Source organism: Capsella rubella, unplaced genomic scaffold (assembly GCF_000375325.1).
Source record: "Capsella rubella cultivar Monte Gargano unplaced genomic scaffold, Caprub1_0 scaffold_3, whole genome shotgun sequence".
In the NCBI taxonomy this organism is placed as follows: domain Eukaryota; kingdom Viridiplantae; phylum Streptophyta; class Magnoliopsida; order Brassicales; family Brassicaceae; genus Capsella; species Capsella rubella.
Genome location: NW_006238921.1, coordinates 13,269,721 through 13,296,670, shown reverse-complemented (window position 1 = coordinate 13,296,670; position 26,950 = coordinate 13,269,721). Strand labels below are relative to the sequence as shown.

General features: G+C 36.7%; 8 protein-coding genes across 8 annotated transcripts; 5 read left to right on the top strand and 3 right to left on the bottom strand.

The window, feature by feature from the left end:
* Positions 1 to 950: 950 nt before the first annotated feature.
* LOC17892715 (40S ribosomal protein S4-1) lies at positions 951 to 2,870 on the bottom strand. The gene is made up of 5 exons (XM_006298287.2): positions 2,774 to 2,870; positions 2,274 to 2,351; positions 2,009 to 2,189; positions 1,810 to 1,907; positions 951 to 1,597 (listed from the first exon to the last, which is right to left on the bottom strand). The coding sequence occupies exons 1-5, from the start codon at positions 2,774 to 2,776 to the stop codon at positions 1,169 to 1,171; spliced, it is 789 nt and encodes a 262-aa protein (XP_006298349.1). The 5' UTR covers positions 2,777 to 2,870; the 3' UTR covers positions 951 to 1,168.
* A 130-nt stretch (positions 2,871 to 3,000) lies between these two features.
* LOC17891282 lies at positions 3,001 to 3,847 on the top strand. The gene is made up of 2 exons (XM_006298780.2): positions 3,001 to 3,389; positions 3,468 to 3,847. Exons 1-2 carry the CDS (start codon positions 3,210 to 3,212, stop codon positions 3,639 to 3,641), a joined length of 354 nt encoding a protein of 117 aa, XP_006298842.1. The 5' UTR covers positions 3,001 to 3,209; the 3' UTR covers positions 3,642 to 3,847.
* A 981-nt stretch (positions 3,848 to 4,828) lies between these two features.
* On the top strand, positions 4,829 to 7,653 carry LOC17893282 (uncharacterized protein At2g17340). Its single transcript, XM_006299482.2, has 12 exons — positions 4,829 to 5,117; positions 5,477 to 5,542; positions 5,736 to 5,802; positions 5,884 to 5,952; positions 6,042 to 6,182; positions 6,266 to 6,394; positions 6,494 to 6,580; positions 6,670 to 6,744; positions 6,826 to 6,903; positions 6,987 to 7,064; positions 7,157 to 7,219; positions 7,340 to 7,653. Exons 1-12 carry the CDS (start codon positions 4,948 to 4,950, stop codon positions 7,418 to 7,420), a joined length of 1,104 nt encoding a protein of 367 aa, XP_006299544.1. The 5' UTR covers positions 4,829 to 4,947; the 3' UTR covers positions 7,421 to 7,653.
* A 948-nt stretch (positions 7,654 to 8,601) lies between these two features.
* On the top strand, positions 8,602 to 11,722 carry LOC17891921 (uncharacterized protein At2g17340). Its single transcript, XM_006299339.2, has 12 exons — positions 8,602 to 8,795; positions 8,877 to 8,942; positions 9,820 to 9,886; positions 10,023 to 10,091; positions 10,174 to 10,314; positions 10,400 to 10,528; positions 10,633 to 10,719; positions 10,813 to 10,887; positions 10,972 to 11,049; positions 11,143 to 11,220; positions 11,316 to 11,378; positions 11,472 to 11,722. The coding sequence occupies exons 1-12, from the start codon at positions 8,626 to 8,628 to the stop codon at positions 11,550 to 11,552; spliced, it is 1,104 nt and encodes a 367-aa protein (XP_006299401.1). The 5' UTR covers positions 8,602 to 8,625; the 3' UTR covers positions 11,553 to 11,722.
* A 415-nt stretch (positions 11,723 to 12,137) lies between these two features.
* Positions 12,138 to 15,764, top strand: LOC17892336 (protein PIN-LIKES 6). The gene is made up of 11 exons (XM_006300048.2): positions 12,138 to 12,305; positions 12,792 to 12,857; positions 13,001 to 13,499; positions 13,627 to 13,706; positions 13,795 to 13,919; positions 14,007 to 14,128; positions 14,432 to 14,662; positions 14,781 to 14,855; positions 14,976 to 15,076; positions 15,156 to 15,208; positions 15,301 to 15,764. The coding sequence occupies exons 3-11, from the start codon at positions 13,305 to 13,307 to the stop codon at positions 15,609 to 15,611; spliced, it is 1,293 nt and encodes a 430-aa protein (XP_006300110.1). The 5' UTR covers positions 12,138 to 12,305; positions 12,792 to 12,857; positions 13,001 to 13,304; the 3' UTR covers positions 15,612 to 15,764.
* Positions 15,765 to 16,695: 931 nt separating this feature from the next.
* LOC17893141 (uncharacterized protein At2g17340) lies at positions 16,696 to 19,149 on the top strand. Its single transcript, XM_006299325.2, has 12 exons — positions 16,696 to 16,896; positions 17,179 to 17,244; positions 17,352 to 17,418; positions 17,499 to 17,567; positions 17,659 to 17,799; positions 17,907 to 18,035; positions 18,127 to 18,213; positions 18,311 to 18,385; positions 18,462 to 18,539; positions 18,630 to 18,707; positions 18,782 to 18,844; positions 18,969 to 19,149. The coding sequence occupies exons 1-12, from the start codon at positions 16,745 to 16,747 to the stop codon at positions 19,047 to 19,049; spliced, it is 1,086 nt and encodes a 361-aa protein (XP_006299387.1). The 5' UTR covers positions 16,696 to 16,744; the 3' UTR covers positions 19,050 to 19,149.
* A 24-nt stretch (positions 19,150 to 19,173) lies between these two features.
* LOC17891897 (protein SUPPRESSOR OF NIM1 1) lies at positions 19,174 to 20,325 on the bottom strand. The gene has a single exon (XM_006299311.1). It carries the CDS (start codon positions 20,323 to 20,325, stop codon positions 19,174 to 19,176), a length of 1,152 nt encoding a protein of 383 aa, XP_006299373.1.
* A 1,332-nt stretch (positions 20,326 to 21,657) lies between these two features.
* LOC17893227 (protein SUPPRESSOR OF NIM1 1) lies at positions 21,658 to 22,566 on the bottom strand. Its single transcript, XM_006299915.2, has one exon. The coding sequence runs from the start codon at positions 22,564 to 22,566 to the stop codon at positions 21,658 to 21,660; it is 909 nt and encodes a 302-aa protein (XP_006299977.2).
* Positions 22,567 to 26,950: the final 4,384 nt, after the last annotated feature.

The following is a 26,950-nucleotide window of genomic DNA, read 5'->3' as shown; positions in this document are numbered from 1 at the left end:
CCTATACCCTAAACTCTAAACCATAAACTTTATTTTTAAGCACTAATCCCTAAATCCTATATTTTAAATCCTAAATCCTAAAATCTGACCTTAAATTTAAATCTAAAACGAAAACCATAAATCATATGACACATCCTAACCTCCAAACATTTTATTGAACATCCGAGCATATCCATACTTTTATAACCACATGGATATATATGGTCAAGGTGTCCTTGAACTCAAGTCCAAATTGAATGTTTACTATGGATGGCTAATCATGGATTCAATATTTTGGTTTCCATCAGTCATCATCATGACATTGGCCGTTACTATATCACTCGTATCTGAAAAATATCCATGTGTATTTTTTTTAACTTTTTAATCTGAATTTTATATGATACGAATATTTACTCCAAGCAAATACAATATAGTTGAGAGATTATACTTTTCCTCTCCTTTTGTTTCATATACACAATAACACAAAAAATGTTCCATAAGCCAAAAGAAACAAGTAAAAAGCAAATCCATCAAAACTTGTACCATATCGTTTTTAAAAATATCAATCTCTTTCAAAATCGATAAAGAAAATAAGGAAAAATCCCAAACAAATAGGAAAGAAAAAAATAGCTACGAGGAAGGCGACTCTACGGAGGGAGAGCTCTCGAGATTTAGATCGGAGAGAAGAAAGAGAGTGGGGAGAAAAGGAATAAGAAGAAGAAGGGAGTTTAAAGGCTGCATCAAAAACAGAAACGGGAGATTAGGAAAACTAGAGGGAGCAAAGGAGAAGAGAGAGAGATTGGTTGCCAAAAAAAAATAAAAGATAAAAAGAATAAAGAGAGATTTAAGAAAAAGGGAAAGAAAAGAAAGGGATGGTGTAGTAATTTCATTAGGCAAAAGTATACTAGTAGCAAGAAGTAGGTGTAAGAGAGAATAGTTTGTGAAAAAGTGGGTGTGAGTGCTAATATCCCTTAATAAAATGTGATCTCAATATACTACAAGGCATTTCAAAATCTCTAAGATTAAAACAAGGTTGAAGTCTTAACTCGAAAAGTAATATCACAAAAGGTCCAAAAAATAACTCATAAAAATCCCATAAGATAAGTTTTGAAACGGATGCAAACTGAATGAAAGTTGCTGCAAACTAAAGCATAGCTTGTTCTGAAAATTGGGAAACAGAGTTAAAGTATTAAGCAGATTGCTGAGCAGAAAGTCTCTTCCTGGCTTCCTCAATGATGGTCAACTTAATACCTTTACCCTTTGGAAGAGACACCCATGGCTTTGTTCCTTTCCCGAGAGTGAACACATTTCCCAACCTTGTAGCAAACTCATGTCCTGTTGAGTCTTGAATGTGGATGGTTTCGAAGCTTCCCTTGTGCTTCTCACGGTTCTTAATCACACCAACACGCCCTCTGTTTCTTCCTCCAGTGACCATAACTACATTGCCCACATCAAACTTGATGAACTCCACAATCTTGTTTTCTTCAAGGTCGAGCTTGATGGTGTCGTTAGGCTTGATGAGCGGGTCGGGGTAACGGATTGTGCGACCATCGTATGTGTTCAAGTAAGGAATGCCCTTCTGACCAAACTGGATAGATCTCACCTTGCAAAGCTTGAACTGCACAACAACAAACGAGGATACTTGTTGGAACATATTACAAACCAGTCATCAACAAATAGATTTTATCAGACCTCCAATGTAAGACAAACCAGTAATCAACGAATAGATTTTATCAGACCTCCAATGTAAGACTAGAGCAATGAATACATACTTAACTTAGTTTAAAAGGATTCAGTATGTGGCAATGTAAGGGATTTAGGAGAACAAACCTTAGCTTCCTCATCCTTGATGGAGTGGAGACGGAAACGTCCCTTGGTGTCATATAAAAGACGGAAGTTTTCATTCGTCTTAGGAATAGACACAACATCTGCGAATAAGTATGCATCTTTCATTAGATCATTCATCAAAGAAGCAAAGACAACAGGGCATATACATCAAGCAACAAAAAATACCACAGCCAAAACTCACCCATGAAACCAGCAGGGTAAGTCTTGTCAGTCCTCACTTTCCCATCAACTTGAATATGCCTTTGCATCAAGATCGAAATCACTTCTCTGTAAGTCAGAGCATACTTCAACCTGTTCCTGATGATAAGAACAAGAGGTAAACACTCCCTAGACTTGTGTGGTCCAGAAGACGGCTTGGGGGCCTGGAACAGATATTACAATTATAAGACACCAAATCAAATGAAAACTAAGCTCTAATAAAATTCAATACAACACAAGTGACTTACAAAAGCACCACCAAGTTTGTCAAGCATCCAATGCTTAGGAGCATTGAGCCTCTTCAAATGCTTCTTCAAACCTCTTGCCTACAGAAAACATAACAAATATAAACATCAAAACACATTACAAAGAGATCTCAACAACGATAGTTTAAGAATCGTTACCGAACCCATTATTACAATTCGCACAAAGAGATTAACTTTACAAAACAAAGCTCAATCACTAAAAGTCCCACCATTCTCAAGACCTCAACTCAAAAGGATAATAACGCCTGTGATAATCGAATCCTATCTTTTGGGATCTCAACAACGCCAGTTTCAGAATCGTTACCAAACCCATTATTACAAATCGCACAAAGAGATTAACTTTACAAAACACTAACAAGAACTCGTGATTACTTCGAAATGCTATCAATCTAGTTAGACTGAGACAAACTATCCAACCAAAAAAGAATACATGACGCAGTTCACAAATGAATCTGAGACTTAGAGAGACAAAGATTACGAACCATTTTTGCAGCGAATGACTTCTGGTTCTTCCGCGGCTAAAGCAAGCCAGTCTTGTCTATTTCTTCTAGGGTTTGGAGGAGCGTAACACAAAACCCTAATCTAAAGATGTTTTGCCACACGTGTGACCGATGTTTTGCTTCTTTAGGCCCAGTGAAGGCCCAATAGGAGCCCATTTATTTTCACTCTTTTTATTATTTTTCCCTCTCAAGAAGATTAGAAGGGAAACAAATAATAAAACAAAAGGTCGTGAATGTCTCTGTCCCTCCTCAATTCTCACGCAAGCTCGGATTCTCGCCGCCGGTGAAGCCCCGCCGTAGTTAGAAGACGGAAACACAGAAGCGGATTTTGGAAAGAAGGAGATTATATTGATGTCTTGAAGCGGTTAGTGTGAGGAAAGAGGAGATTTTTATGTAGTTAGAATCTGTGAAGGAGACGATGTCGCTGAGGATTAAATTAGTGGTGGATAAGTTTGTGGAGGAGCTAAAACAAGCACTTGATGCTGATATACAAGATCGGATCATGAAGGAGAGAGAGATGCAGAGTTATATCGAAGAGCGTGAGCGTGAAGTCGCTGAGCGAGAAGCTGCCTGGAAAGCTGAGCTCTCTCGCCGTGAGGTACGTTTTCTTAAAAAAAATTTGATTTTTAGGGGTTTTGATAAATCTGTGAGGAGATGCTGATTTTTGTTTCTATAGACGGAGATCGCTAGACAAGAAGCGAGGTTGAAGATGGAGAGAGAGAATCTGGAGAAGGAGAAAAGCGTTCTCATGGGGACTGCGTCGAATCAAGATAATCAAGACGGTGCTCTTGAAATTACTGTGAGTGGTGAGAAGTATCGGTGTCTTAGATTCTCTAAGGCCAAGAAATGAGTTGTGGAGATTGGATTAGGGTTCATAACGTAGGGCACAAAAAGGGTAATGCTTTATGCTCCTTTCCATCTTGATATCTTGCGATTCGATAAGGAGAAGATTTGTTCTTCGTTTATGATGGATGTAATGGGAACTTGGGTTGTGTAAATTATTAAATTCAATGAAGAAGGTATTGTGTTTTCTTGAAAGGGAGTTTGTCTGGATCAGTTTAAGGTGCTTGCTTCCTTGCTCTGTTCAAACTTTTGTCGATTGCTGTGTTGTCATACTGATATGTAGGAATTGAGGTATTTTGTATATGGTCTTTCCGAATGATGGATGTAGTTTGGTGGGTTAGTATAGATGTTTGTAGGAAAGACAGTGGCAAAGGTTTTTCAGGTAGTTTTGTTTTAAGGTGCCAGCATCGTAAGTTGTGAAGAGAGCCAAAGATGTAAGGATGCATGAGTGAGTGTGAACACTGTGATTATTGGTGTTAGTATCATAATGAGATTATAATAGACAAATGTTTTGGGTTAGGGAGATAAAAGCACTTACGCTTAACTTGGTATGCTGAAAAACCAGCACCCAGTAGCAGGGTTAGGCCTAAGAGGTTTCAGAAATAGGGAAGAAGTAGAAGGTTGTGTCTTTAAGGTAAAATGTGATCTTGTTAGTGTTCAAGCTCATATCCATACATTTTTTTTTTTTTTTTTTTTTTTCATATCCATACATTTGAGCTAGGTTACAATAGTAATGACTGTCTTCCAGGCTTCCAGCTGGACCTGTTAGAATTGCTTGAAATGGAGAAATATGTCCAACATCAGTAGCTATCTAAAGGTAAGAGGAACCATATGCGTTCATTTACTTTGCACATCCTCTCTCTGAAGCGAATCTACAAAACAAACTTACGGGTATATCTATCCAATGCACTTATGCAAGCATCAGATCTTGTGATTGGCTTAAATTTAGATCAGTGACAAACGAACAAGTTGTTCACTTGGACTGATGAAACCAATTCATCCAGAACGACAACTCATGTCTCTGACCACCTCATGTCTTTGAAGCCCAAAGATGTTACCATAACTAGTTTCCAAACAAACTCCCTATGGCCTTTTTTAGCCACAAGCAGAAACAAACACTACAAAGTTTGGAACTTGGCTACAATTGAACAACGAGTCCCTTTAACTAAATACAAACCGAAACCGAAGCGTGTGGTGTTAATAAACACCCAATGGAAATCTTTGACCCATACCCGACCCGGTTCTAGATACTCATACACTCTTGTTCTCTCTTCATCGTCATCAATCATTTTCTGAAGATCACAAGCAAAGAAATGGAGAGCGATTCAGAGATGGTTCCGTTTCCTCAGTTACCGACGCCAATAGAAACCAGCTACAGGGCTTGCACCATTCCTTATAGATTCCCTTCTGATGATCCCAGTAAAGCAACTCCTACTGAAATCTCCTGGATCAACGTCTTCGCTAATTCCATCCCTTCTTTCAAGTAATCAAGTTACTTCTCTTCCCTCTGCTTCTCTCGTGCACCTATAGTTTCTAAGACCAGATTTTGATTCAGATTCTGTTAATGGGGATTGTTTATGTTCACGGGTCGGATCAAGTTTTGATTTTGTTACTAGATATTGATTCTCTTAGGCTCATATATCAATAAGCTCAGGAAATTTTTTAGTTCTTCAGCTTAATTTGACTACTGTCTTTGGTAGTGTTTTGTGTTGACTTTCCCACTTGGTTACATCACGAGGAAGCTATGGTAGTTTCTGGCTGGGATCTTGTAGACAACAGTTGCACATGATTCAACAAGAAAATTCCCATAATTTTAATGTTCTGAAGCTGTTTCATTTGTAGGAAACGTGCAGAGAGCGATACAACGGTTCCAGATGCTCCTGCTAAAGCTGAAAAATTTGCAGAAAGGTACATATTATGCATAATTGGTGGTTGTTCTCGAGGTTTTGGTGGGTATCACCTTCATAAACTAGAACGAATGGTGTGCCCTGTGGTTTGCGTTTTTTTCATACTTCCGAAGGGACTTTAAATTATATATTACTCAAGATAGTGTTTTAGCCTTTTGATTTGCTTTTAATATATTTAACCTTGAATCTTGAAGATATGCGGGAATTCTAGAAGACTTGAAGAAAGATCCAGAGAGCCATGGAGGACCACCAGATGGCATTGTAAGTCAAAAACACCACATGATATCTTTTCCTCTGGTGTAGTGAGTTTTGTTTTCAAGGATTGTTTTGGCTTATTTTCAGCTGTTATGCCGTCTTCGTGAGCAAGTACTCAGAGAATTAGGATTTAGGGACATATTCAAGAAAGTGAAGGTGTGAATTTCCTTTCAAGGGCTTTTCAGGTTTTCAGATAGTTAAGTACTAATTGTCTCTAATTACATAAGTTCACATCCAATGAATAGGATGAGGAGAATGCGAAGGCTATATCACTATTTCCTGAAGTCGTCAGTCTGAGTGATGCTATTGAAGATGACGGAAAACGGTTAGAGAATTTGGTGAGAGGGATATTTGCTGGAAACATCTTTGATCTCGGTTCTGCGCAGGTATCTTTCAATCGCCTCTCTTTGGTATCTACCACAGGAAGCATGTCTTAATTTATGGGATCTTTTCTTTTCCCGTCTTGAAGCTTGCCGAAGTTTTCTCAAAGGATGGTATGTCTTTCTTGGCTAGCTGTGAAAATTTGGTTCCACGACCATGGGTCATTGATGACTTGGAAACCTTCCAAAGGAAATGGATCAAAAAGTCTTGGAAGAAGGTAACTCATTTGGTTTTCTCTTCCTCTAATGCTTTGTTCAGACTTCAGTGGTTAACCGCTTGACCAAAAAAATTGTTTATCTTCGCTTTTTCATGACAGGCAGTGATTTTTGTTGATAATTCTGGTGCAGACATAATTTTGGGTATTTTACCGTTTGCAAGAGAGTTGCTCCGTCGAGGAACTCAGGTACCATTGACTATAACTGAGTCTTTTAATTTTTACTCTCTTGAGTACACTCTGAATTGTTCATCCTCTTTTATCTTTTCTCCTTGAAGGTGGTGCTTGCTGCAAATGAGCTGCCATCTATCAATGACATAACATATACCGAGCTTACAGAGATCTTGTCACAGGTAAATTAGGTGATGAATGAGTAATTCTTGATATTCACAGCTTTGAAAAGTGAATCTGAATATTTTGTCTTAATTTACCAGTTGAAGGATGAAAATGGCCAATTGATAGGCGTTGATACCTCGAAGCTTCTGATTGCAAATTCAGGGAACGACTTACCAGTAAGACATTAGAAGCTCCCTGAAAGATAAATGGTATTCATTGATTACTTACGTTTTTTCTCCCTCCCCAAATGTTTTTTCAGGTTATTGATCTCTCAAGAGTATCACAGGAGCTTGCTTACCTTTCATCTGATGCTGACTTAGTCATCGTAGAAGGCATGGTAAGTGTCATTTATATTGTGAAAGTGAAACTCAAGCTTACTATACAACTAGTCTTGGTTTTGTAAACTAACTTCTTGGCTGGTCTAATCAGGGTCGTGGAATTGAGACAAACCTTTATGCTCAGTTCAAGTGTGATTCTCTAAAGATTGGAATGGTAATAGCTAATTTCACTATTTCATGTTACTCTCTTTTGTTTTCATCGGATTAATAAAAAGAAATGTTGTGTTTATTACTTTATTTCTGACTTCACATGTTCCATCCTTTTGTTATGCAGGTGAAGCATCTTGAAGTAGCAGAGTTTCTTGGAGGACGGCTTTATGACTGTGTTATCAAATACAATGAAGTTCAGAGCTAACTATATTTCAGTAGTCTCCAGTCTCACTTCTCCCCTACTGTCATTTTTTACTGAATCGGGTACAAACTACAAAGAGTAATGATTTATGTTCCTTTCCATCTTGATATGGTAAGGTGTTTCTAGAACCGAAGGGAAGAAGTAAAAGATTGTGTTTGTTCGACAAACAAATTTGTTTTTAAGATAACTTTTGTATCATTTACACAAGTTTTATTAATCCAAATTTTTTCATAAAAGGTTTTTTAAAGTTAATTCACACGTAAAGTCCCTATGCTAACTAGTAACTAGTTTCTTCTAACTAGTAATTAAGGAATACAGTATGTTATATGTAAATGTATATAGTAAGTAATTTATACTACGTATACGTAGTTTTGTATGACAACATTATTATATGACTAGGAATTTAAAAGAAAAAGCTAGTGTAGAATGTGAAGAACATATTATGAGGTTTTGAGTTGAGATTTGAATAGAGTATAAAACAAATCCAGACGCCATCGTTTGCTTCAATCGTTATCGAAATCTGATACAATACAAAACCGGTCTAACACTCCAGCGGCATCATTGTCAACACAAGCAGCCCGCCAGACAATGATCTGAAGTTTAGACATAAGGGGTCTCCCTTCCATGACGTATGTCCGTTGGGAAAATAGCGAAAATCAACCCAAACTATGATACCCGGCAAATAATAATTTAAATTCGCAACCTGAACTATATGTTGAGATTTTGACTGATTTCATATAGTTTAGGTTAAGAATTTGATTTTTTTTTGTGAGTTTAGGTTGTTATTTACTAGGTATCATAGTTTGGGTATAAAAATAGTACTGCTGACAAATAGTTTGGGCTAATTTTCGCTATTTTTCCTAAGTCCGTTTTTATGATTTGTGCATGGCCGCATGGCGGCTGAGAGAGAGAGATTATTATTTGTGGGTCAATAACTAGACAGTAAAACCACCAACTTGTAGGAAATAGCAATAATATAGCTAGTGGTGTCTTGTTGTTGTCTTAGTTGTAAAATATGGACTCTCTATTTCTTTGGATGAAAAGTCTAACTAGGCATGCATCTGGATGATGCATACTGTCGTTTATTAGGGACAGTCTTTGTAATGTAGCTATAACATGAGTATATATATATATGAGTCATATAATACAAATCTTTGTTCATATCAATCATTTTTTCCTAGAAATATCACAAAATAGCAAAGATAGAAATGAAGAGCGTTATAGGGATGGTTCCGTTTCCTCAGTTACCAACACCGATAGAAACCAGCTACACGGCTTGCACCATTCCTTTTAGATTCCCTTGTGATGATCCAAGAAAAACAACTCCTACTGAACTCTCTTGGATCAACGTCTTCGCCAGTTCCATCCCTTCTTTCAAGTTACTATACTTACTTCACTTGCTTCTCTTTATAAATCTCCAATCCTCTCAATGTTTCTGAAGCTGTTTTTTTATTTGTAGGAAACGTGCAGAGAGGGATTCAACGGTTCCAGATGCTCCTGCTAGAGCTGAGAATTTTGCACAAAGGTATTCATATATTGTGCATTGTTGTTGGTCGTAATTGATTTGTCAAGATTTGTTTGTGTGTGTGGGAGATCTTTTACCAATGTGTCACCTTAGGATTATGGTGATTTATTCAACACTATTTCTTTACCTTTTAACACTCCACATCACTCTCTTGCCCATCATAACATTAACTCAAATATATTTATCTATACATTAGATTTGTTTAATAAAATTACAACATCTACCCTACTATAATTGTTACATTTTTTTCACTTTTTTGTATGCTTTAATTTTTCAGGAGGATTTATTGACTTTATTTTCCCATAATAATATGGCTTAGATACCATATTAAATTAGGGTTTATATGAGTTTTTAACTCAAAATTAATCGATAATAAGTCAGTTTATATAGAATATATATAAATTTTTTAAGTCTCATCATATAAATTTTTTCTCCCTGTATCCAAATTAAATAAAATGAGTTCTTATAAAATATTACTTTTAGTGTAACTCTATAAAATCATTGAGGTAAAATAATTGAGGAGGAAAAAACAAATCCATAAGTTGAACATCTAATCAGTATGCTCCACATATCCCAATCTATATAGTTACCCCAAAAAGAAATGTAAGTCACCAATAATTTATTTTGGCCCATCAAAACATGTCATGTCATGCACGAAACACTCGTGTCTTCCTTTTCACGGTGTTGAATTTTATAACACACTAGCTAATAATTTACTTACCATCTCACTGTTACTTGTTTTCAACAAACTATTGCAAGTAGTAGAGAACAAATGAAGTTTTCAGAAGGGCATTTGAATAATTGAATTATACATTATGCGAGATGGTGTTTTAGCCTTTTGATTTGCGTTTAATATGTTTAACCTTGTGTATTAAAGATTTGCGGGAATTCTTGAAGACTTGAAGAAAGATCCCGAGAGCCATGGAGGACCACCAGATGGCATTGTAAGTCAAAAAACACCACATGATTTATTTTCCTCTGGTGTAGTGAGTTTTGTTTTCAAGGATTGTTTTGGCTTATTTTTCTCTGATAGTGTAGTGAGTTTTGTTCTCATGTATGAATATTTTGGCTTATTATCAGCTGCTATGCCGCCTTCGTGAGGAAGTACTTAGAGAATCAGGATTTAGGGACATATTCAAGAAAGTGAAGGTGTGCATTTTTCTTTCAAGGACTCTTAGTTTTTGAGATAGTTAAGCACTAATGTTTCCATCACTAATCACTCAATGAATAGGATGAGGAGAATGCGAAGGCTATATCATTATTTCCTGAAGTTGTCAGTCTGAGTGATGCCATTGAAGATGAAGTAGAGCGGTTAGAGAATCTGGTGAGAGGGATATTTGCTGGAAACATCTTTGATCTCGGTTCTGTACAGGTATCTTTCAGTCTCCTCTCTTTTGTATTCTACCACAAGAAGCTTGTTTTAATATATGAGTTTATTTCTTTTCATATTTTTGAAGCTTGCTGAAGCTTACTCAAGGGATGGCATGTCTTTCTTGGCAAGCTGTAAGAAATTGGTTCCACGACCATGGGTCATTGATGACTTGGAAAACTTCCAAGAAAAATGGATCAAGAAGTCTTGGAAGAAGGTCTTTCATTTGTTTTGCTCTTTCTCTAATGCTTTGGTTCAGACTTCAGTGGTTAACCGTCTTGACAAAATTTATTGCTTATGTTCTTTTCTTTTTCTTGACAGGCAGTGATTTTTGTTGATAATGCTGGTGCAGACATAATTTTGGGTATTTTGCCGTTTGCAAGAGAGCTGCTGCGTCGAGGAACTCAGGTACCTTTGAGTATGCTTCAGTTTATATACTCTTGAGTGAGCTTGAGTCGTATACTCTGAATTGTTCACCCTCTTCATCTTTTACCCTTGAAGGTGGTGATTGCTGCTAATGAGCTGCCAGCTATCAACGACATAACTTATACCGAGCTTACAGAGATCTTGTCACAGGTGAATTAGATGATGAATGTGTTAATTCTTGATATTCACAGCTTTGATAAGTGAATCTGAATATTTTTTATTTTATTTTACCAGTTGAAGGATGAAAATGGCGAATTGATAGGCGTTGATACTTCGAAGCTTCTGATTGTTAATTCAGGAAATGACTTACCAGTAAGACATTTGAATCTCTCTGAAAGATAAAATATGGTTTTATTCATTGATTTCTTACATTTTTTTTTCTCCCTCCACAATTTTTCTTTTCAGGTTCTTGATCTATCAAGAGTATCTCAAGAGCTTGCTTACCTTGCAGCTGATGCAGACTTAGTCATCCTAGAAGGCATGGTAAGTCTCATTTATAGTGTGAGAGTGTAATGCAAGTTAATTTATATGTAACTAGTCTTGTTTTTGTTAGCTGACTTATTGGTTGTTCTAATCAGGGTCGTGGAATTGGAACAAACCTTTATGCTCAGTTCAAGTGTGATTCTCTCAAGATCGGAATGGTAGTACATATTTTTCACTATTTTTTGTTAATTACTCTCTGTTGTATTTTTGCTTATTTCTGATTTCTCATGTTCCATTCTTTTGTTACGCAGGTGAAGTATCTTGAAGTAGCAAAGTTTCTTGGAGGACGGCTTTATGACTGCGTCATCAAATACAATGAAGTTCAGAGCTAATTATATTTCAGTAAACCTTCAGATTAATATGATATGCTCCTTTCCATCTTGATTTGGTAATTGAGTAAGCAAAAGATTTGTTCTTTGTTTGTGAAGGATAAGTGGAAAGGGACTTGTTGACATTGTACTTGGATTGGATTGTCTTAATATGTCTATTGAATTTTAATGAAGAAAGTATATTTATATTCTGCAAACCGAGTTTTATGATCATTCATCGTGTTTAATTTCTTTACAATTTTTATTATTTTACGATTCTTGATCCCGACATGTAGAAGTTGAGGTATTTGGATCATCTATCAAAACATGTCATGTCATGTATATCTTATAATCCCAAAATATAAAAAGGATTGTGTGAAACATAGTAACATCCATATGCCTTTCTCCCTTTGGCTTGAATCTACAAAACAAAGTTTATCAATTAAAGCATTAGTTTTGTTACTGCAAAGTGCAAACAAACAAACGCACAAACACCACAAAGTTTGGAACTTGGTTGGCTACTATTTAAACCAACTACAATCCGAACGCTCACACATACGACATTTGTGACCCGTACCCGACCCGTTTCTATAGACACTCGTCCTTGGTCCTCGTGAATTGGGAGATGATTCCGTTTCCTCTATTACCGACGCCGATAGAAACAAGCTACAGGGCTTGCACCATTCCTTACAGATTCCCTCGTGATAATCCCAAGATTGCCACTCCTACTGAAATCTCCTGGATCAACGTCTTTGCTAATTCCATTCCCTCTTTCAAGTTACTTTTCTTACTCTTTGACACCTTTGGTTTCTCTTTACTTTGACCACATTAGATACTCTTTATGAATCATGGGTTCGGATAAAGCTTTGATTTTTGTCATCAAATTTGCTTCTTTTAGGCTCGTATAGTCCAATAGTTTGTGGGATCTCTTTCCTTTGACCACATTTAGAGACTGTTCATGAATCATGGGTCAGATAAAGCTTTGATTTTTGTTATCGAATTTGCTTCTTTTAGGCTCTTATTCCAATAGTTTGCTTGAATTCGACGCGTGTTGTTGATTTGTTGCGAATTCTTTCAAAAATTAGACACCTTTGAGCCATTCAGCTATTGTCGTGGCTAGCTGTTGCTTTTGACTCTACTGAGTTTTCATGGTGTTTTACTTAGTAACATCACGAGGTTGTTTATAGGGAAACAGTTGGGATCCTGATTTTAACAAGAATTTTTTTCCTTTGTTCTCCATGTTCTAAAACTGTATCATTGCAGGAAACGTGCAGAGAGCGATACGACTGTTCTAGATGCTCCTGCTACAGCTGAAATATTTGCAAAAAGGTAAGTCTTTTGTGTATGTATTGATTTGGTAATTCTCTAAGGGTTTGTTTGTTGGAAATTTTTTGGCAATGTCACCTTCATAAACTAGACGAGTTTTGTGTCCTGCGGTTTGCGTTTGATATGGCTTACTTTGAATCTGGAAGATATGCAGGAATTCTTGAAGACGGGAAGAAAGATCCAGTGGACTTGCGGAAGTTGAAGGAGTTGAAACGGGCTTTTTTTGGGCTTAAAAAGGAAAATAGTAAGAAGGAAGGCAAGAAAGAAGCGCACGTGGCAATCACGAAAGAGACAGCGAGAGATTGAGAGAAGTTGTTTTTATATTCCCCAAATCAATCGACAAAGAGACTCTATTTCTCTGTTATTCCCCTCCCCCTCCTCCAGATTCCAACCCAAGTCCACCCTCAAAATTGCTGCTTTTAGCTTGCGTTGGCGTTAGGAATTGTCAGAATGATAGCCCGGATCCTTGCCGCCTTGGCAGATTCCATGGAGATTCCTGCTGCTGCTGGTGAATCAGTGCTTGGTACCATCAAAATCGCTGTGATGCCAATTGCCAAGGTTTTTACCATGTGCTTCTTGGGTCTTCTCATGGCCTCCAAGTACGTTAACATTTTGCCTCCCTCTGGCCGTAAACTCTTGAACGGGGTAATTCTCCGCGCCTCTTCTCACTTTTTTTTTTTTTTTTTTTTCTTACTTTGTACAACCCATCTTTGAACTTGTTTTTTCCGGAAAAAAAAATAAAAAATGCAAACTTTGCTACTGTGGCATACAGTTGGTCTTCTCGCTTTTGCTTCCCTGCTTGATCTTTTCCCAGCTCGGACAAGCCGTCACTCTCCATAAAATGCTTCAGTGGTTTGTTTCCATCCATCTTAGTCCCTTGTATATGTCCTTCTTCTATACACCATAGCTCCATAATGGCATCTTCCTTTCGGCTGATCAGGTGGTTCATTCCCGTGAACGTCGTTCTTGGCACCATCTCAGGCTCGATAATCGGTTTCATTGTTGCTACCATCATTCGTCCGCCATACCCTTATTTCAAATTTACAATCATACAAATTGGAGTTGGTTAGACCCTTTTTCCTAACACACTTACCCTACCCTCGCTTTTCTGCTCTCACACTAGTTTCACTTTATGTGCCTCGTTTGTTTCAGGTAACATTGGCAATGTACCTCTTGTTTTACTAGCGGCCCTATGTAGGGATACCTCCAACCCTTTCGGTGACTCCGAAAAATGTAGCATTGATGGCACTGCTTATATATCCTTTGGTCAATGGGTACGCTTTCTCTCTCTTCAAACTACTTACTAGAATCATAACATTTGCTGCTCCACTTTATGTCTTTGCTGTCTCCTGACACAGTTTCTTCGCTTTCTGCTTTTTCCGTTTTTGATGAAGAGGATCTTGATGTATGAGAACAGTAGCCGCATTGACACTATTTTGTTTTGGATCCTTAGTTCGAATCTACTGTTTGTCATCAGTGTCTATGGATTTAAATATTGTTTCGGTTCCCTCATGTAGTTTCCCAGATGATTAATTCTGAGGAACATTAATTAACATAAGTTTGTACTTTTATGTCAGGTTGGTGCCATCATCCTCTACACATATGTGTACCAGATGTTTGCTCCTCCTCCAGAAGGGTTTGATGCTGAAGAAGAAAATCTTCCTTTGAAAAACCTGCCAGTAGATGCTGCTCCAGAGCAAGTCCCCTTGCTTACTCAGAATTTCCCCAAGGACATTTCGCCTGCTCAAGTTCGCCTGCCTGTACAGAGCACCGGACCTAGAGGAAGAACGGACTCAAGGAAAAGCAAGGTGGAAATGCAATTATGGATTTAATTCAATGGTTCAGGAGTATTTTATCTTATATAAAGTTGGTCCTTATGGATTTTTTTTTTCATTTTTTTTTTTCATATTTTGACCCGTGATGTAGATTACACAGATCTTTGTTTTCCTCTATGAGAAGTTGAAACTGAAGCAAATTGTCCAGCCTGCAATAGTTGCTTCGGTAAGTATTTCGGCTGTTCTGTTCCTGAATTATCTGTCAATCCGATGATCAAGACTCATAAGAGACCATGCGATTGCCTTTACCGTGTAGCTAAACTAGGCGTGTTTTTGATATTGTCAGATCCTTGCCATGATACTTGGTGCAATACCTTTCACAAAGAAGTTGATATTCACAAATGGTGCACCTTTTTTCTTCTTCACAGACAGCTGCATGATTCTTGGGTAAGCACTCTCTTTTTTTGTCTTCTGGCAAGCGGCTGGGTATAAATGAGTTAACAACCGTAAAACCTTTGGCTATCAGGGACGCAATGATACCGTGTATCTTACTGGCGTTGGGGGGAAATCTCATTAACGGTAGGGTTGTGTGGTTGCTCTCTTTACATACTGTCTTTGTTTTTAGCCTCATCCATCATATGGAAATTATTGAGCCCTTGCGAAATTTTTAGGACCCGGAAGTTCAAAACTTGGTTTCAAGACAACAGCGGCTATTATATTTGGACGGTTGGTGTTGGTGCCACCAGTAGGACTAGGAATAGTGACACTAGCAGACAAACTTGGGTTCCTTCCTGCTGAGGACAAGATGTTCCGATTTGTGTTACTCCTTCAACACACAATGCCTACATCAGTTCTCTCAGGAGCTGTTGCCAACCTTAGAGGCTGTGGAAGGGAGTCAGCTGCTGTGCTCTTCTGGGTTCACATTTTTGCCATCTTCTCAATGGCTGGATGGATGGTACTGTACATCAACATACTCTTCTGAATTCTTTTGGTGTAAATACAGGGCATCTCATATGTGCCTGTATCAATCCAAAGTTATTTTATTTATTTTCTGTGTAAATGTGAGTTTAACTCTTATTAACTGATGGACACTCGCTTTTTCCTCTGGATATATCAAATAAAATTATTTACAACACAGGCCACACAACACAACTTTGGTTAAACTTCAATTAAACTAACATGTGGAAACAGTACAAGTCAATAAACAGCAAATAAAACTGCAATCTTCTTTTACGTCTGTAAATAAAGTACAGATTCTGGAGGTACAACAGGAATGGCCTAATGGGAATCATTCAGAAATTGGAACAAATCTTTATGCTCAGTTCAAGTGTGATTCTCTCAAGATCGGAATGGTAGTATATATTTTTCACTATTTCTTGTTAATTACTCTCTGTTGTATTTTTGTTTATTTCTGATTTCTCATGTTCCATTCTTTTGTTATGCAGGTGAAGTATCTTGAAGTAGCAAAGTTTCTTGGAGGACGGCTTTATGACTGCGTCATCAAATACAATGAAGTTCAGAGCTAATTATATTTCAGTAAACCTTTAGAATAATATGATTTGGTAATTGAGTAAGCAAAAGATTTGTTCTATGTTTGTGAAGGATATAAGTGGAAAGGGACTTGTTGACATTGTATTTGGATTGGATTGTCTTAATATGTCTATTGAATTTTAGTGAATTGAAAGTGTCTTAATATGTCTATTGATCATTCATCGTGTTTAATTTCTTTACAATTTTTATTATTTTACGATTCTTGATCCCGACATGTAGAAGTTGAGGTATTTGGATCATCCATCAAAACATGTCATGCATGTATATCATATCAAAGCATTTGTATATCTTATAATCCCAAAATATAAAAAGGATTGTGTGAAACATAGGTAAGATCCATATGCCTTTCTCCCTTTGGCTTGAATCTACAAAACAAAGTTTATCAATTAAAGCATTAGTTTTGTTACTGCAAAGTGCAAACAAACAAACGCACAAACAAAGTTTGGAACTTGGTTGGCTACTATTTAAACCAAATACAATCCGAACGCTGACACATACGACATTTGTGACCCGTACCCGACCCGTTTCTATAGACACTCGTCCTTGGTCCTCGTGAATTGGGAGATGATTCCGTTCCCTCTATTACCGACGCCGATAGAAACAAGCTACAGGGCTTGCACCATTCCTTACAGATTCCCTCGTGATAATCCCAAGATTGCCACTCCTACTGAAATCTCCTGGATCAACGTCTTCGCCAATTCCATCCCTTCTTTCAAGTTCCTCCTCTTTACTTTGACCAACATTTAGATACTGTTCATGGGTCGGATAAAGCTTTGATTTTTATCATCAATTTTGCTTGTATTCCAATAGTTTGCTTGAATTGGACGTGTGTTGTTGATTTATTGCGAATTCTTTCAGAAATTAGAAAACTTTGAACCCGTCAGCTATTATCGTGGGTAGCTGTTGCTTTTGATTTTCCTGTGTTTTCATCCTGATTTTAAAAAGATTTTTTTTTTTTTTTCATAATTCTCCATGTTCTAAAGCTATTTCATTTGCAGGAAACGTGCAGAGAGTGATACCACTGTTCCAGATGCTCCTGCTAGAGCTGAAATATTTGCAAAAAGGTATATCTTTTGTGTATGTATTTGGTCATTCTCAAGGGTTTGGTTTGTTGGAAATGTTTTGACACAAAAGTAGACGAGTTTAATATGTCTTACTTTGAATCTGGAAGATATGCGGGAATTCTTGAAGACTGGAAGAAAGATCCAGAGAGCAATGGTGGACCACCTGATGGCATTGTAAGTCAAAACACCCCATGATATGTTTTCCTCTGGTGTAGTGAGTTTTGTTTTCATGGATTGTTTTGGCTTGTTTTCAGATCCTCGGCAGAGTTCGTGAGCATTTACTTAGAGAGTTAGGATTTATGGACATATTCAAGAAAGTCAAGGTTTGAATTTTCTTCAAGGACTCGTGAGGTTTCAGATACTCTTTCTCTCTGTGACTAGATGAGTTCACATTCATTGATGAAACTGAAATAGGATGAGGAAAATGCAAAGGCTATATCACTATTTCCTGAAGTTGTCAGCCTGAGTGATGCTATTGAAGATGATACAGAACGGTTAGAGAATTTGGTGAGAGGGATATTTGCTGGAAACATCTTTGATCTGGGTTCTGCACAGGTAATTCTATTACTTGAACATCGTCGGTTTCTTCAGTTGCCTCTCTTTGGTATCTTCCACAGGAAGCTTGTCCTAATTACGGGTTCTTTTCTTTTCGCATCTTGAAGCTTGCTGAGGTTTTTTCAAGGGATGGCATATCTTTCTTGGCTAGCTGTCAAAACTTGGTTCCACGACCATGGGTCATTGATGACTTGGACAACTTCCAAACTAAATGGATCAAGAGGCCTTGGAAGAAGGTCACTCGTTTGTTTTGTTCTTTGTCTAATGCTTTGTTCAGACTTCAGAGGTCAACCAAATTCATTGTTTATATTTTCGTTCTCATGACAGGCAGTGATTTTTGTTGATAATTCTGGTGCAGACATAATTTTGGGCATTTTGCCGTTTGCAAGAGAGTTGCTCCGTCGAGGAACTCAGGTAGGTACTTTTGACAATGGCTGAGTCTTTTTTTCACAATCTCCTGAGTGGTGCAGAGTATATAAGTTGTTCTCTCTCTTAATCTTTCCCCATGAAGGTGGTGCTAGCTGCTAACGAGCTACCAGCTATCAACGATGTAACATATACAGAGCTTACAGATATCGTGTCGCAGGTGATGAATGAAGTAATTCTTGTTATTAACTAAATCCAAGAAAAGTGAATCTGATTTATTAGCCTTAATTTACCAGTTGAAGGATGAAAATGGCCAATTGTTAGGTGTTGATACTTCAAAGCTTCTGATTGCAAATTCAGGGAACGACTTAGCGGTAAGACACATTAGAAGCTCGCAGAGAGAAAAATGGGTTTGTTCATTACGTTTTTACGTTTTTTTCTCACTCCCCAATTTTTTTTTCCAGGTTATTGATCTCTCAAGAGTATCACAGGAGCTTGCTTACCTTTCATCTGATGCAGACTTGGTCATCCTAGAAGGCATGGTAAGGCCCTTATAGTGAACGGCAATTTAACTAGTCTTTGCTTTGTTAACTAAGAAAGTAGCCGCTCTATTCAGGGCCGTGGAATCGAGACAAACCTTTATGCTCAGTTCAAGTGTGATTCTCTCAATATCGGCATGGTAGTGTACTTTCTTCTCTTAGTCATAATTCTCTCTTTCTTTCTTCGTCGAATTCAATGAAAAGAAATGTTCTGCATTTAAATGCTTCTTTCTGACTTGTCATGAACATTCTTTTGTTATGCAGGTGAAGCATATTGAAGTAGCACAGTTTCTCGGAGGACGACTTTACGACTGTGTCTTTAAATACAACGAAGTTCAGAGTTGATTATATTTCAATAATCTTCACTCTTGACTTCTCCCCAACTACAATTTTGTACTGAATCATCCATTCAATATAAATTCCAAATAAAACCAAAACAAAAAGACTTGCATTTCACTCAATAGGACTGCTAAAATAAAGGAAGCGGGATCAAACTGGGAGTAGAAACACAGTGACAATATTGACCTATTTGAATCTTCTTGCACAGATCTTCCCTCTCAATATAGATGCAAGCCGCATCATATTGACTGCCGCCACAACACATGAAAAGAGTCTTATCGTGGATGAAGTAACTAATGAGATTTACCTTCCAACAGAGAATTGGCACTTGAGTTGTTGGCAAAGTCATCAACTTTATCCACACTACTTCCTTTTCTTCTCTATCAATATTTTTCTTGGTTACCCAAATATCAATCTTCAAATTTTTACAACATTGCTTTAACAAGGAAAAACGATCTCCCTCGTAAACCGCGAGGATAGACATATCGTAAAAATGGTTCTCCCGAGTCGGAAGGATACAAAAAGGTTTGAAAATCTCCATCGAGAAATCAAAGCTTCGAATGAATAACTCATCACTAGTATAACAAATCCAGTAGAGGTTTCCATTTAAGGAAACGTTTCGTCGTCCAGCTGTTTCAGATGTATCAATAATTCTGAACACGTGAGATGCACAATCATAGATGGCAACTCTCGGCTGGTGATCATCTTGGTCTTGGTCTTTCCAAGAAAAATATCCCAAGACCTTGTAAACCATTTGGGGTCTACTACTATCGTATCCAAAGCCGGAAATACAAAATACTTTATCCTCGTAGTACTCTTCGTACTCGATAAATTTGACCTGACTCAGCCACGGATTCCACAGCGCTGTCCCATTCTGATTCCAAAACTCATACTTACAAAACAGGAACCCATCACATGTAGTGGTGTTCGTGTAATTCATTGTATCCTTGTATGGAACAATATTATCAGTATCAGAGGAGGCAGGTAGCTCACGCAAGTTTATCGTTGGTTCGATGATATTGTGATTGATGATGTCTACTGAAAAAGTCTCGCATCTATGGTTCTGGAAGATGAACTGAGGACGTGAGCGAGACAAGTGCTTGGTTAGGAAAAACTTGTCGTTGAAAAGAGAGTTCCATCGTTTACATACGGTTTTGAGTCGAACAAGATAATGAGGTTGGAGACGTGAGAGTATTTCTTCCTCCAACTCCCATGGAAGCTTTGACGGCTTCAACGGCTGCTCTTCGATCACTCGAGCTGGTCGACACAAGCACTGCCTCATGTTTAACTTGCAACCCTCGAGCTACTTTGCATCAACTCCGGCGGAGCTATATAATATAGTTAGGTCTTTTGCTTTCAATTTTGTTACTAAATCCAAATCTGATCTCTAACGATAGATTAGGAGAGGATAAACATTATTTCAGATTTTCACAAAGTTGTTAATATTTACACTGTCAAAATCTTTTCAATATATAAATACATATATGTATTTATGGCGTAGTCACTTGAGTCTTCAATTATAGAATAAGATTAGTCGACCTAGCTTGTCATGAATTAGTTACTTACTTGACATGCTTTATGTATCAGATTTTATATATGTAAGTAAATATGAAAACTATAACATTAATCAAATCTTTTAATCAAACTAAAATATTCAAAAAATTCAAAATATATTTGTATAAGGGCTTTTCGGGTCGGGTCGGCCCGAGCCCGACCGGGCTAAGCCCAAAAAACCCTTTAGCCCGAATGGGCTTAGCCCAAAAGGCCCGGTTTTTTCTGGACATATATATTTAAGCCCGATCCCGATGTTTTTCAGGGCCGGGCCAAACTAGCCCGCGGGCTTTAGCCCTAATTGACATGCCTATATGTAACTGAGTAACCAGTTCTTGGTTTGGTTATCAAATGGTTGCATCGCTTTTAGTTTCTATAACAACAAAAAACAAAGTTAAGATTCGAAATATCGAATGTCAATGCATAATTAGAAAATTGATGATTCCCTTAATTTGTTTTTTAACGTTAAAAGATAAGCATTTTTTGTTTTTAAATTTATTAATTATTACAAATTATGAGAATTGTTACAACGATTTTACCATAGACAAGTCTAGCCAACTCTATTAGATTTTCGCGATTGACAACACTTCCATACTACATAACTCTTCTCATTTGATACCTAAAATCACAATCTTCTATGAACTTGTATCAATTAATCTGCGTAATTATTAATACATCGTATTATCTGGAACGCGAACTTCAAAATTTTCTGGTGTATAAACACACTTAACCCTTGGACAAGTATTCGGCCAAAGAGGTTTCCACTAGTCTTTTTAATTTAAATGTGTGTTTTTTTGTTCTTTTATTTTTTAATATAATTTTTTGTTGCCTATGTATATGTTAAGTCTCACAATGACTCTAGTTTAGGATTCACATCATTGGATGTTGGATGAATTATTTATAATTGTTAATCACTTTTAATACTTCTAATTATCGCCGGTTAACAGAACAAACAAAAACCTTAAACCTTCCAAAATGATTTTAAGTTTTTAATAACACACAAAGAAAAAAAACAAATGACAAGAAAAAGAGATGATAAAAGTTGACTTGCAGTTCACTCAATCTAATTTCTAAGTAAAGGAAGCGATATAAAATTGGGAGTGTAAACACAGTGAGAACACTTATCAGAACCTATTTGAAACTCCTTGCACAGATCTTTCCTCACAATATAGATGCAAGCAACTTTACTTCCACATCCGCCACAACACATGAATATGGTCTTGTCAAAGACCAAGTAACTAATGCAATCAGACATAAAAAAGACCCTTGATGGCAAGTTATCTGTTGGCAAAGTCATCAAGTGTATCCACACCACTTCCTCTTCACATCTCTCGATATTTTTCTTCGTTACCAAAATCTCAATATTCCTAGTTTTGTAGCATCCCTTTAACAAGGAAAACCGATCTCGCTTATAAACCGCGAGGATAAGCTGATCGCTTATATCTTTCCGTAGACATGGACGGAGACAAAAAGGCTTGAAAACTTCCCTAGAGAAATCAAAGCTTAAGATAAAGTACTCATAAGGAGTCTGGTGATTATAACTAACCCAATAGAGATTCCCATTCAAGAACACACTTCGTCGCGTAACTGTGTGAGCTATGGACAAGTCCTCGTCAGGTATATCTAGAAACTTGAACGTGTTAGTTGCACAGTAGTATATCGCAACTCTCTCCTGGTAACCTCTCTGGACATTATTGCGACAACGAAACACGCCTAACATCTTGTAAACCTTTTCACGACTAGTATTATCGTATCCGAAGCCGGACACTAAGAATGGTTCGAACTCGATCCTTATAACTTGTCTCAACCACGGATTCCAGAGCGCTGTCTCCTTGTTCCAGTAATTACACATAGGAATCAGGAACTCATCACACGTGGCGACTGTGTAATCCATTTTTTCATCGTACGGAAGATCAGAGGAAGGTAGCTCCCGTAACTCTATCCTTGGATCGATGCTGTTAGGACCGACCATGTCTATCGAATAAGTTTTGGTATTGGTATGGAAGATGAAGTGGGGACGTGAGTGAGACAAGTGGTTGGTTAGGAATAACTTGTCGTTGGAAAGAGCGTTCCATCGTTTACATACGGTTTTGAATCGAAGGAGAGAGTGAGGTGGGAGACGTGAGAGTATTTCTTCTTCCAACTCCCATGGAAGCTTCACCCGCGGCTGCTGCTCGATCACCCGACCTTGTAGACACAAGCACTGTCCCATGCTACCAACACTGCTGGCGTCGGAGCCGTAGTTAGGTCTTTTGCTTATGATTTTTTTGTCTACTTATATAGTTGTAGCTAGCTCTGACGTAAATATAATTAGGACTGGATAATATAGGAGATTAGATCATATCTATATACTAGTAATCAACCCGTGCTACGCACGGGTTTAGTTTAATTTTTCTTTTGGATTTAGTTATTTTCGTTGAAGTAGTAAACTCATACTATCATTTATAATAATTTATTAATAATATATATAAGTTTTTGATCATGATTATAAAACGTAAATTTGAATAAGAAAATGTATAACATCATGATTAGTTATTGGGTTACAAATTGTATTTATCGTTAGAGTAATTGTGTTCTACAAATAGGACATGTTGTTATGCATCGTTACTGGTTGGTAATGCATTCATGGTAAAATTTATGGTTGCATAGTATATAAGTCAAAAACGAACATAGGATCATCGTTATGGCCATTATTTGCTAATATCACGTCGAGAGCAGCACCTTCTTGGTCACAGTCATGAAATGAGAGATCTTTTTCCGGCCCCGAAAATTTATTATTGATGTTTTTTCCTCTTTAGATATTCAAACATACTGAGCATTCACCATCTGCTTCGTTTGTGACTTGCGTTGCTCAATTTTTAGGTCTCCTATTACCAATTTTACATCCACTCTTGTTGACGCATTTGGGTTGTTGAGATAAGCTTCAATTGTTTTTTTTGGGCTGCTTTAACTAATTGAATAGCTGAGTGCCTAAAAGCAGTCAAATTATCGATTAAATTAAATACCTGATGTTTGTATACAAACTTTTATTTTAATGTTTTGTTTGTATTTTACTTGTTTTCTTTTTTACTTTTTTTTTGTTGTTTTTTTCTTCATTTTTTAATGTTTTCTAATAGTTTTTTGGTTTTATTATTTTGAAATGATGGTAGAATTAAATACTCATTGCAATATTTTATTTATTCTTAATTAATAATATTTGTTATATTCATTTGTATAATATTGTAAAGCTTATACAATTAGTATTCTACAATTTGGAAATGTTGTTTTGTGATGTAACCATGTTACAATACAGTCATGGTGAAATTTGTGATTGCAAAATAGAGTGTTAATATTTTCTGGTCCTTGTAGATCTTCAAGACATATAGCGCATTTACTATCTTCTTCTTCGGTAGCTTTCCTTTGTGTAATTTCTAGATCTTGAATTACCACTTCTACATCAAGTCTTCTTGAAGCATTTGGATTGTGATCTTCGATTTCGAAGTAGACGTTGAGCGATTGATGGTTGTCCCCTCCAAATGAGAGAATAACATCTTGTATAAAATTTATCAAGTTAGTAACTAACATACCTGAGACTGTTTCGTCGATTTCATGAAAAGTGAGATAGAAATCGACAATATTTCTGAATTGTGTGTTATTTGGCAGTAGTAGATGGTCGTTGGAAATTGGGATTGTGTAGCTGATGTTGCTTTCTTGTCGATGTGGTCTATCAATTTTGAGTAATAGCTGGCTGGTTGGTTGTATTGCTGTTATAATTGCTTCGTATAACAATGCATAGAGTATGTTATCCATTTGGTTTTTGTAGATGATATTTGTTTTTGTTTTTGGCTGTTTTTTTGTTTGTTATTTTTATGATGTGTTTGATATTCCTATTTATAGTGGAGTGTGGTTATTTGATATTGTTATTATATTTCATTAATTGTCATTATTCCTCGTTTTTTTTTTACCGTTAGTCTTTTTGGTTGTTATATGTATTCAATGTGATTATTATTGTGTAATTAATTTGGTGTTTTAATTACTGTATATAAATTCATTTGACTTTTTATGCTTGTGTGTTTTTGTCCATACCAATTATATAGTCACAGATTAGGTACCGTGTCACTTTCGTGGTAAACAAAAATCATGATTAATGGTCATTGTTCTTGTTGTCATTTCAGAACAAAACAACAGTACCTTAACATATTTGATAACAATGATCATATTGCGAGCAGTGCATTAGACAATAACAGAGAGAGAGACTTTTGTCACTTCTCAATTTTTTTTTATATTAGCTTACCTATTAGTTTTTACTGTTAATTTTAAAATACTACTATATTTGTTTTTCTTTTCTATTTTTGATTGTGTATTGAATGTATTTAATTTGGGCATTATTATTGTTGGTCCTAAATCATTGTCTACGATTTAAAATTTAATAATAAAATATGAATTAAATGTGGAGATACATTGTAACTTCTATATATCTCCTCCACTATGTTGATTTTCAAATAAGACCAAAAAAGTTTGTCTGAAATTTGCTAACTTTCACATGATTTTTAGAAAGCAAAGTATAAGATCGAGCCAGAGAGTAGAAGAATAAGAGGAAGGATTGATAAGAGAAAGATAAGGAATTTTATAAACCATGGGAGGTTATGTGTTGGGTTCGGCCAGATCGGGGCAGATGATAATGGTGGCTCTGGTTCCAATGGTTGGATCATTCTACGCCGGCTCTATCAACCTTTTTCTTCTTCCAATTCACTGGCATGTACAAATTATATAATGTGAAGGTTGAGTATGAAAATAATATGAGTATAAGGATACTTCGGCTGTTGCCCATATCTAAAAGGATACTTTAATGTATGATAACTCCTTCTATTGACTCTTATCTCTTTTGGGGGACACTTGCTATTGATGCCCAAGCCAAGCTTTCAACCTTAAAAGGCGAACTCTTTTTGTGAAACAATCAAATTAGCTTAGAGTGAACCTGCCACATGTTTAATGCTGGTTAATCATATTCTGAATCAGATGAGATGATTTGTTTGTTGCGTCCTTTACCATGTCGGGTGCTTGTAACTTTTGGAATAACTGTTTTGGACGATTCCCTATCACCCAAAAGAGACATATTTGGGCAGTTCAAATTTATAACCTTTATTCTTATTATTTAAGATTAAGTTATTAGTTTAACTAAGAAATTAACCTGGTGGTGTTTCCTCTGTTCGGCATTATAGAGGACAATCCATCTTCAGCTACGTGACTCCTGTTATGTGAAGTAAAAATTAGAGACAAAAAGTATATGACGTATTACTGCTACAAAATCCAAAGCACCTGCTAGCTCCTTGTTTCCTCGTTAGTCTTCCAGGAATTCTAGAGTACCACACCAACAGAAATTGTCTATAGAAGATATAGGTTTTTGTAAATATGTAATCATAATAACCTGGAACAATATAATATTATTTCTGTTTTTCTTAAAAAATGTAAGTGTTTTTAAAACCTGTGGCGGAAAGTCTTCGTCTTCTTTAACTTCTTCTCCTTCTTCTTGTTCGGGTAAGGTTGTATCATCTTCATTATCTTTAGTGGTGCCTTTAACTATGGAAACTGTTTTTTGGTTATATGACCTGTGAGAGAAGACGCAGAAAATTATTAAAACCAATGACAAAACTCTTTTTGTGAAACAATCAAATTAGCTTAGAGTGAACCTGTCACATGTTTGATATATGGTAAGACCATCTAGATATTTCCTGGAAGGTAAAAACGTGGTTGAGGGTTTTAAAACTTTATAGAAGAATATAACATGATATTTGAAGCCAATTAGAAAATACCTATTAGGGCGTCGTTCCCTCAAAGGTCTTGCAGAGGTAGTGGAGGGCTGAACCTCAGTTTTGAGTTTTGTGTTACCACCATCAGAATTCACCTATTAAAGATGGCAAGTTTAAAACTCTAAAATGAGTAGTATCTCACTGAAAGCTGTAAAATAGGAATTTGCTTACATGTGTATTGTGTTCATTTAAAGATAATTTGGTTTCTTCTTCATCCTCTTTGTTTTCTTCTTCGTCCTCTTTGTTTTGAACAGAATCAGGTTCTGATTCAGATGAAACAAATATTGATTTTCTGACACATAAACACCCGGATTGTTTTAAACCATAACCTATAACAATATGCTTTTACGTTGAATTTCTTAGGGATTACCTTGTGCAGTTTTCTTTCTTCGAAGTTGCTATAGGCAAATCAGTCGTGCCTTTCGTAGACCTGGAAAGTGAAGATGAAATCAATATTAGAACTTAGAAGACGCATTAGACATGTTAACGGAAGATAATTTATAATTACCTCCTACAACGACGTTTCTTAGTAGGGAGCACAACTTCAGTGGTGAGTCTTTGGTAACT

Excerpts from the sequence above, each read along its gene's own strand:
- LOC17892715 (XM_006298287.2), bottom strand. Across the intron at positions 2,190-2,273 it reads ACAAACTTGGTGGTGCTTTT|GCCCCCAAGCCGTCTTCTGG; the intron begins GTAAGTCACTTG and ends TATCTGTTCCAG. Across the intron at positions 1,598-1,809 it reads TCAAGGATGAGGAAGCTAAG|TTCAAGCTTTGCAAGGTGAG; the intron begins GTTTGTTCTCCT and ends GTTGTTGTGCAG.
- LOC17891282 (XM_006298780.2), top strand. The coding sequence starts at position 3,210 with ATGTCGCTGAGGATTAAATTAGTGGTGGATAAGTTTGTGGAGGAGCTA. Across the intron at positions 3,390-3,467 it reads CTGAGCTCTCTCGCCGTGAG|ACGGAGATCGCTAGACAAGA; the intron begins GTACGTTTTCTT and ends TTGTTTCTATAG.
- LOC17893282 (XM_006299482.2), top strand. The coding sequence starts at position 4,948 with ATGGAGAGCGATTCAGAGATGGTTCCGTTTCCTCAGTTACCGACGCCA. Across the intron at positions 5,118-5,476 it reads AATTCCATCCCTTCTTTCAA|GAAACGTGCAGAGAGCGATA; the intron begins GTAATCAAGTTA and ends TTTCATTTGTAG. Across the intron at positions 7,065-7,156 it reads TAGTCATCGTAGAAGGCATG|GGTCGTGGAATTGAGACAAA; the intron begins GTAAGTGTCATT and ends TGGTCTAATCAG.
- LOC17891921 (XM_006299339.2), top strand. The coding sequence starts at position 8,626 with ATGAAGAGCGTTATAGGGATGGTTCCGTTTCCTCAGTTACCAACACCG. Across the intron at positions 8,943-9,819 it reads GCTGAGAATTTTGCACAAAG|ATTTGCGGGAATTCTTGAAG; the intron begins GTATTCATATAT and ends TGTGTATTAAAG. Across the intron at positions 10,315-10,399 it reads TTGATCTCGGTTCTGTACAG|CTTGCTGAAGCTTACTCAAG; the intron begins GTATCTTTCAGT and ends ATATTTTTGAAG.
- LOC17892336 (XM_006300048.2), top strand. The coding sequence starts at position 13,305 with ATGATAGCCCGGATCCTTGCCGCCTTGGCAGATTCCATGGAGATTCCT. Across the intron at positions 14,856-14,975 it reads AGCCTGCAATAGTTGCTTCG|ATCCTTGCCATGATACTTGG; the intron begins GTAAGTATTTCG and ends TGATATTGTCAG. Across the intron at positions 15,077-15,155 it reads GACAGCTGCATGATTCTTGG|GGACGCAATGATACCGTGTA; the intron begins GTAAGCACTCTC and ends TTTGGCTATCAG.
- LOC17893141 (XM_006299325.2), top strand. The coding sequence starts at position 16,745 with ATGATTCCGTTCCCTCTATTACCGACGCCGATAGAAACAAGCTACAGG. Across the intron at positions 18,036-18,126 it reads TCAAGAGGCCTTGGAAGAAG|GCAGTGATTTTTGTTGATAA; the intron begins GTCACTCGTTTG and ends TTCTCATGACAG. Across the intron at positions 18,386-18,461 it reads TTACAGATATCGTGTCGCAG|TTGAAGGATGAAAATGGCCA; the intron begins GTGATGAATGAA and ends TTAATTTACCAG.
- LOC17891897 (XM_006299311.1), bottom strand. The coding sequence starts at position 20,325 with ATGAGGCAGTGCTTGTGTCGACCAGCTCGAGTGATCGAAGAGCAGCCG.
- LOC17893227 (XM_006299915.2), bottom strand. The coding sequence starts at position 22,566 with ATGGTCGGTCCTAACAGCATCGATCCAAGGATAGAGTTACGGGAGCTA.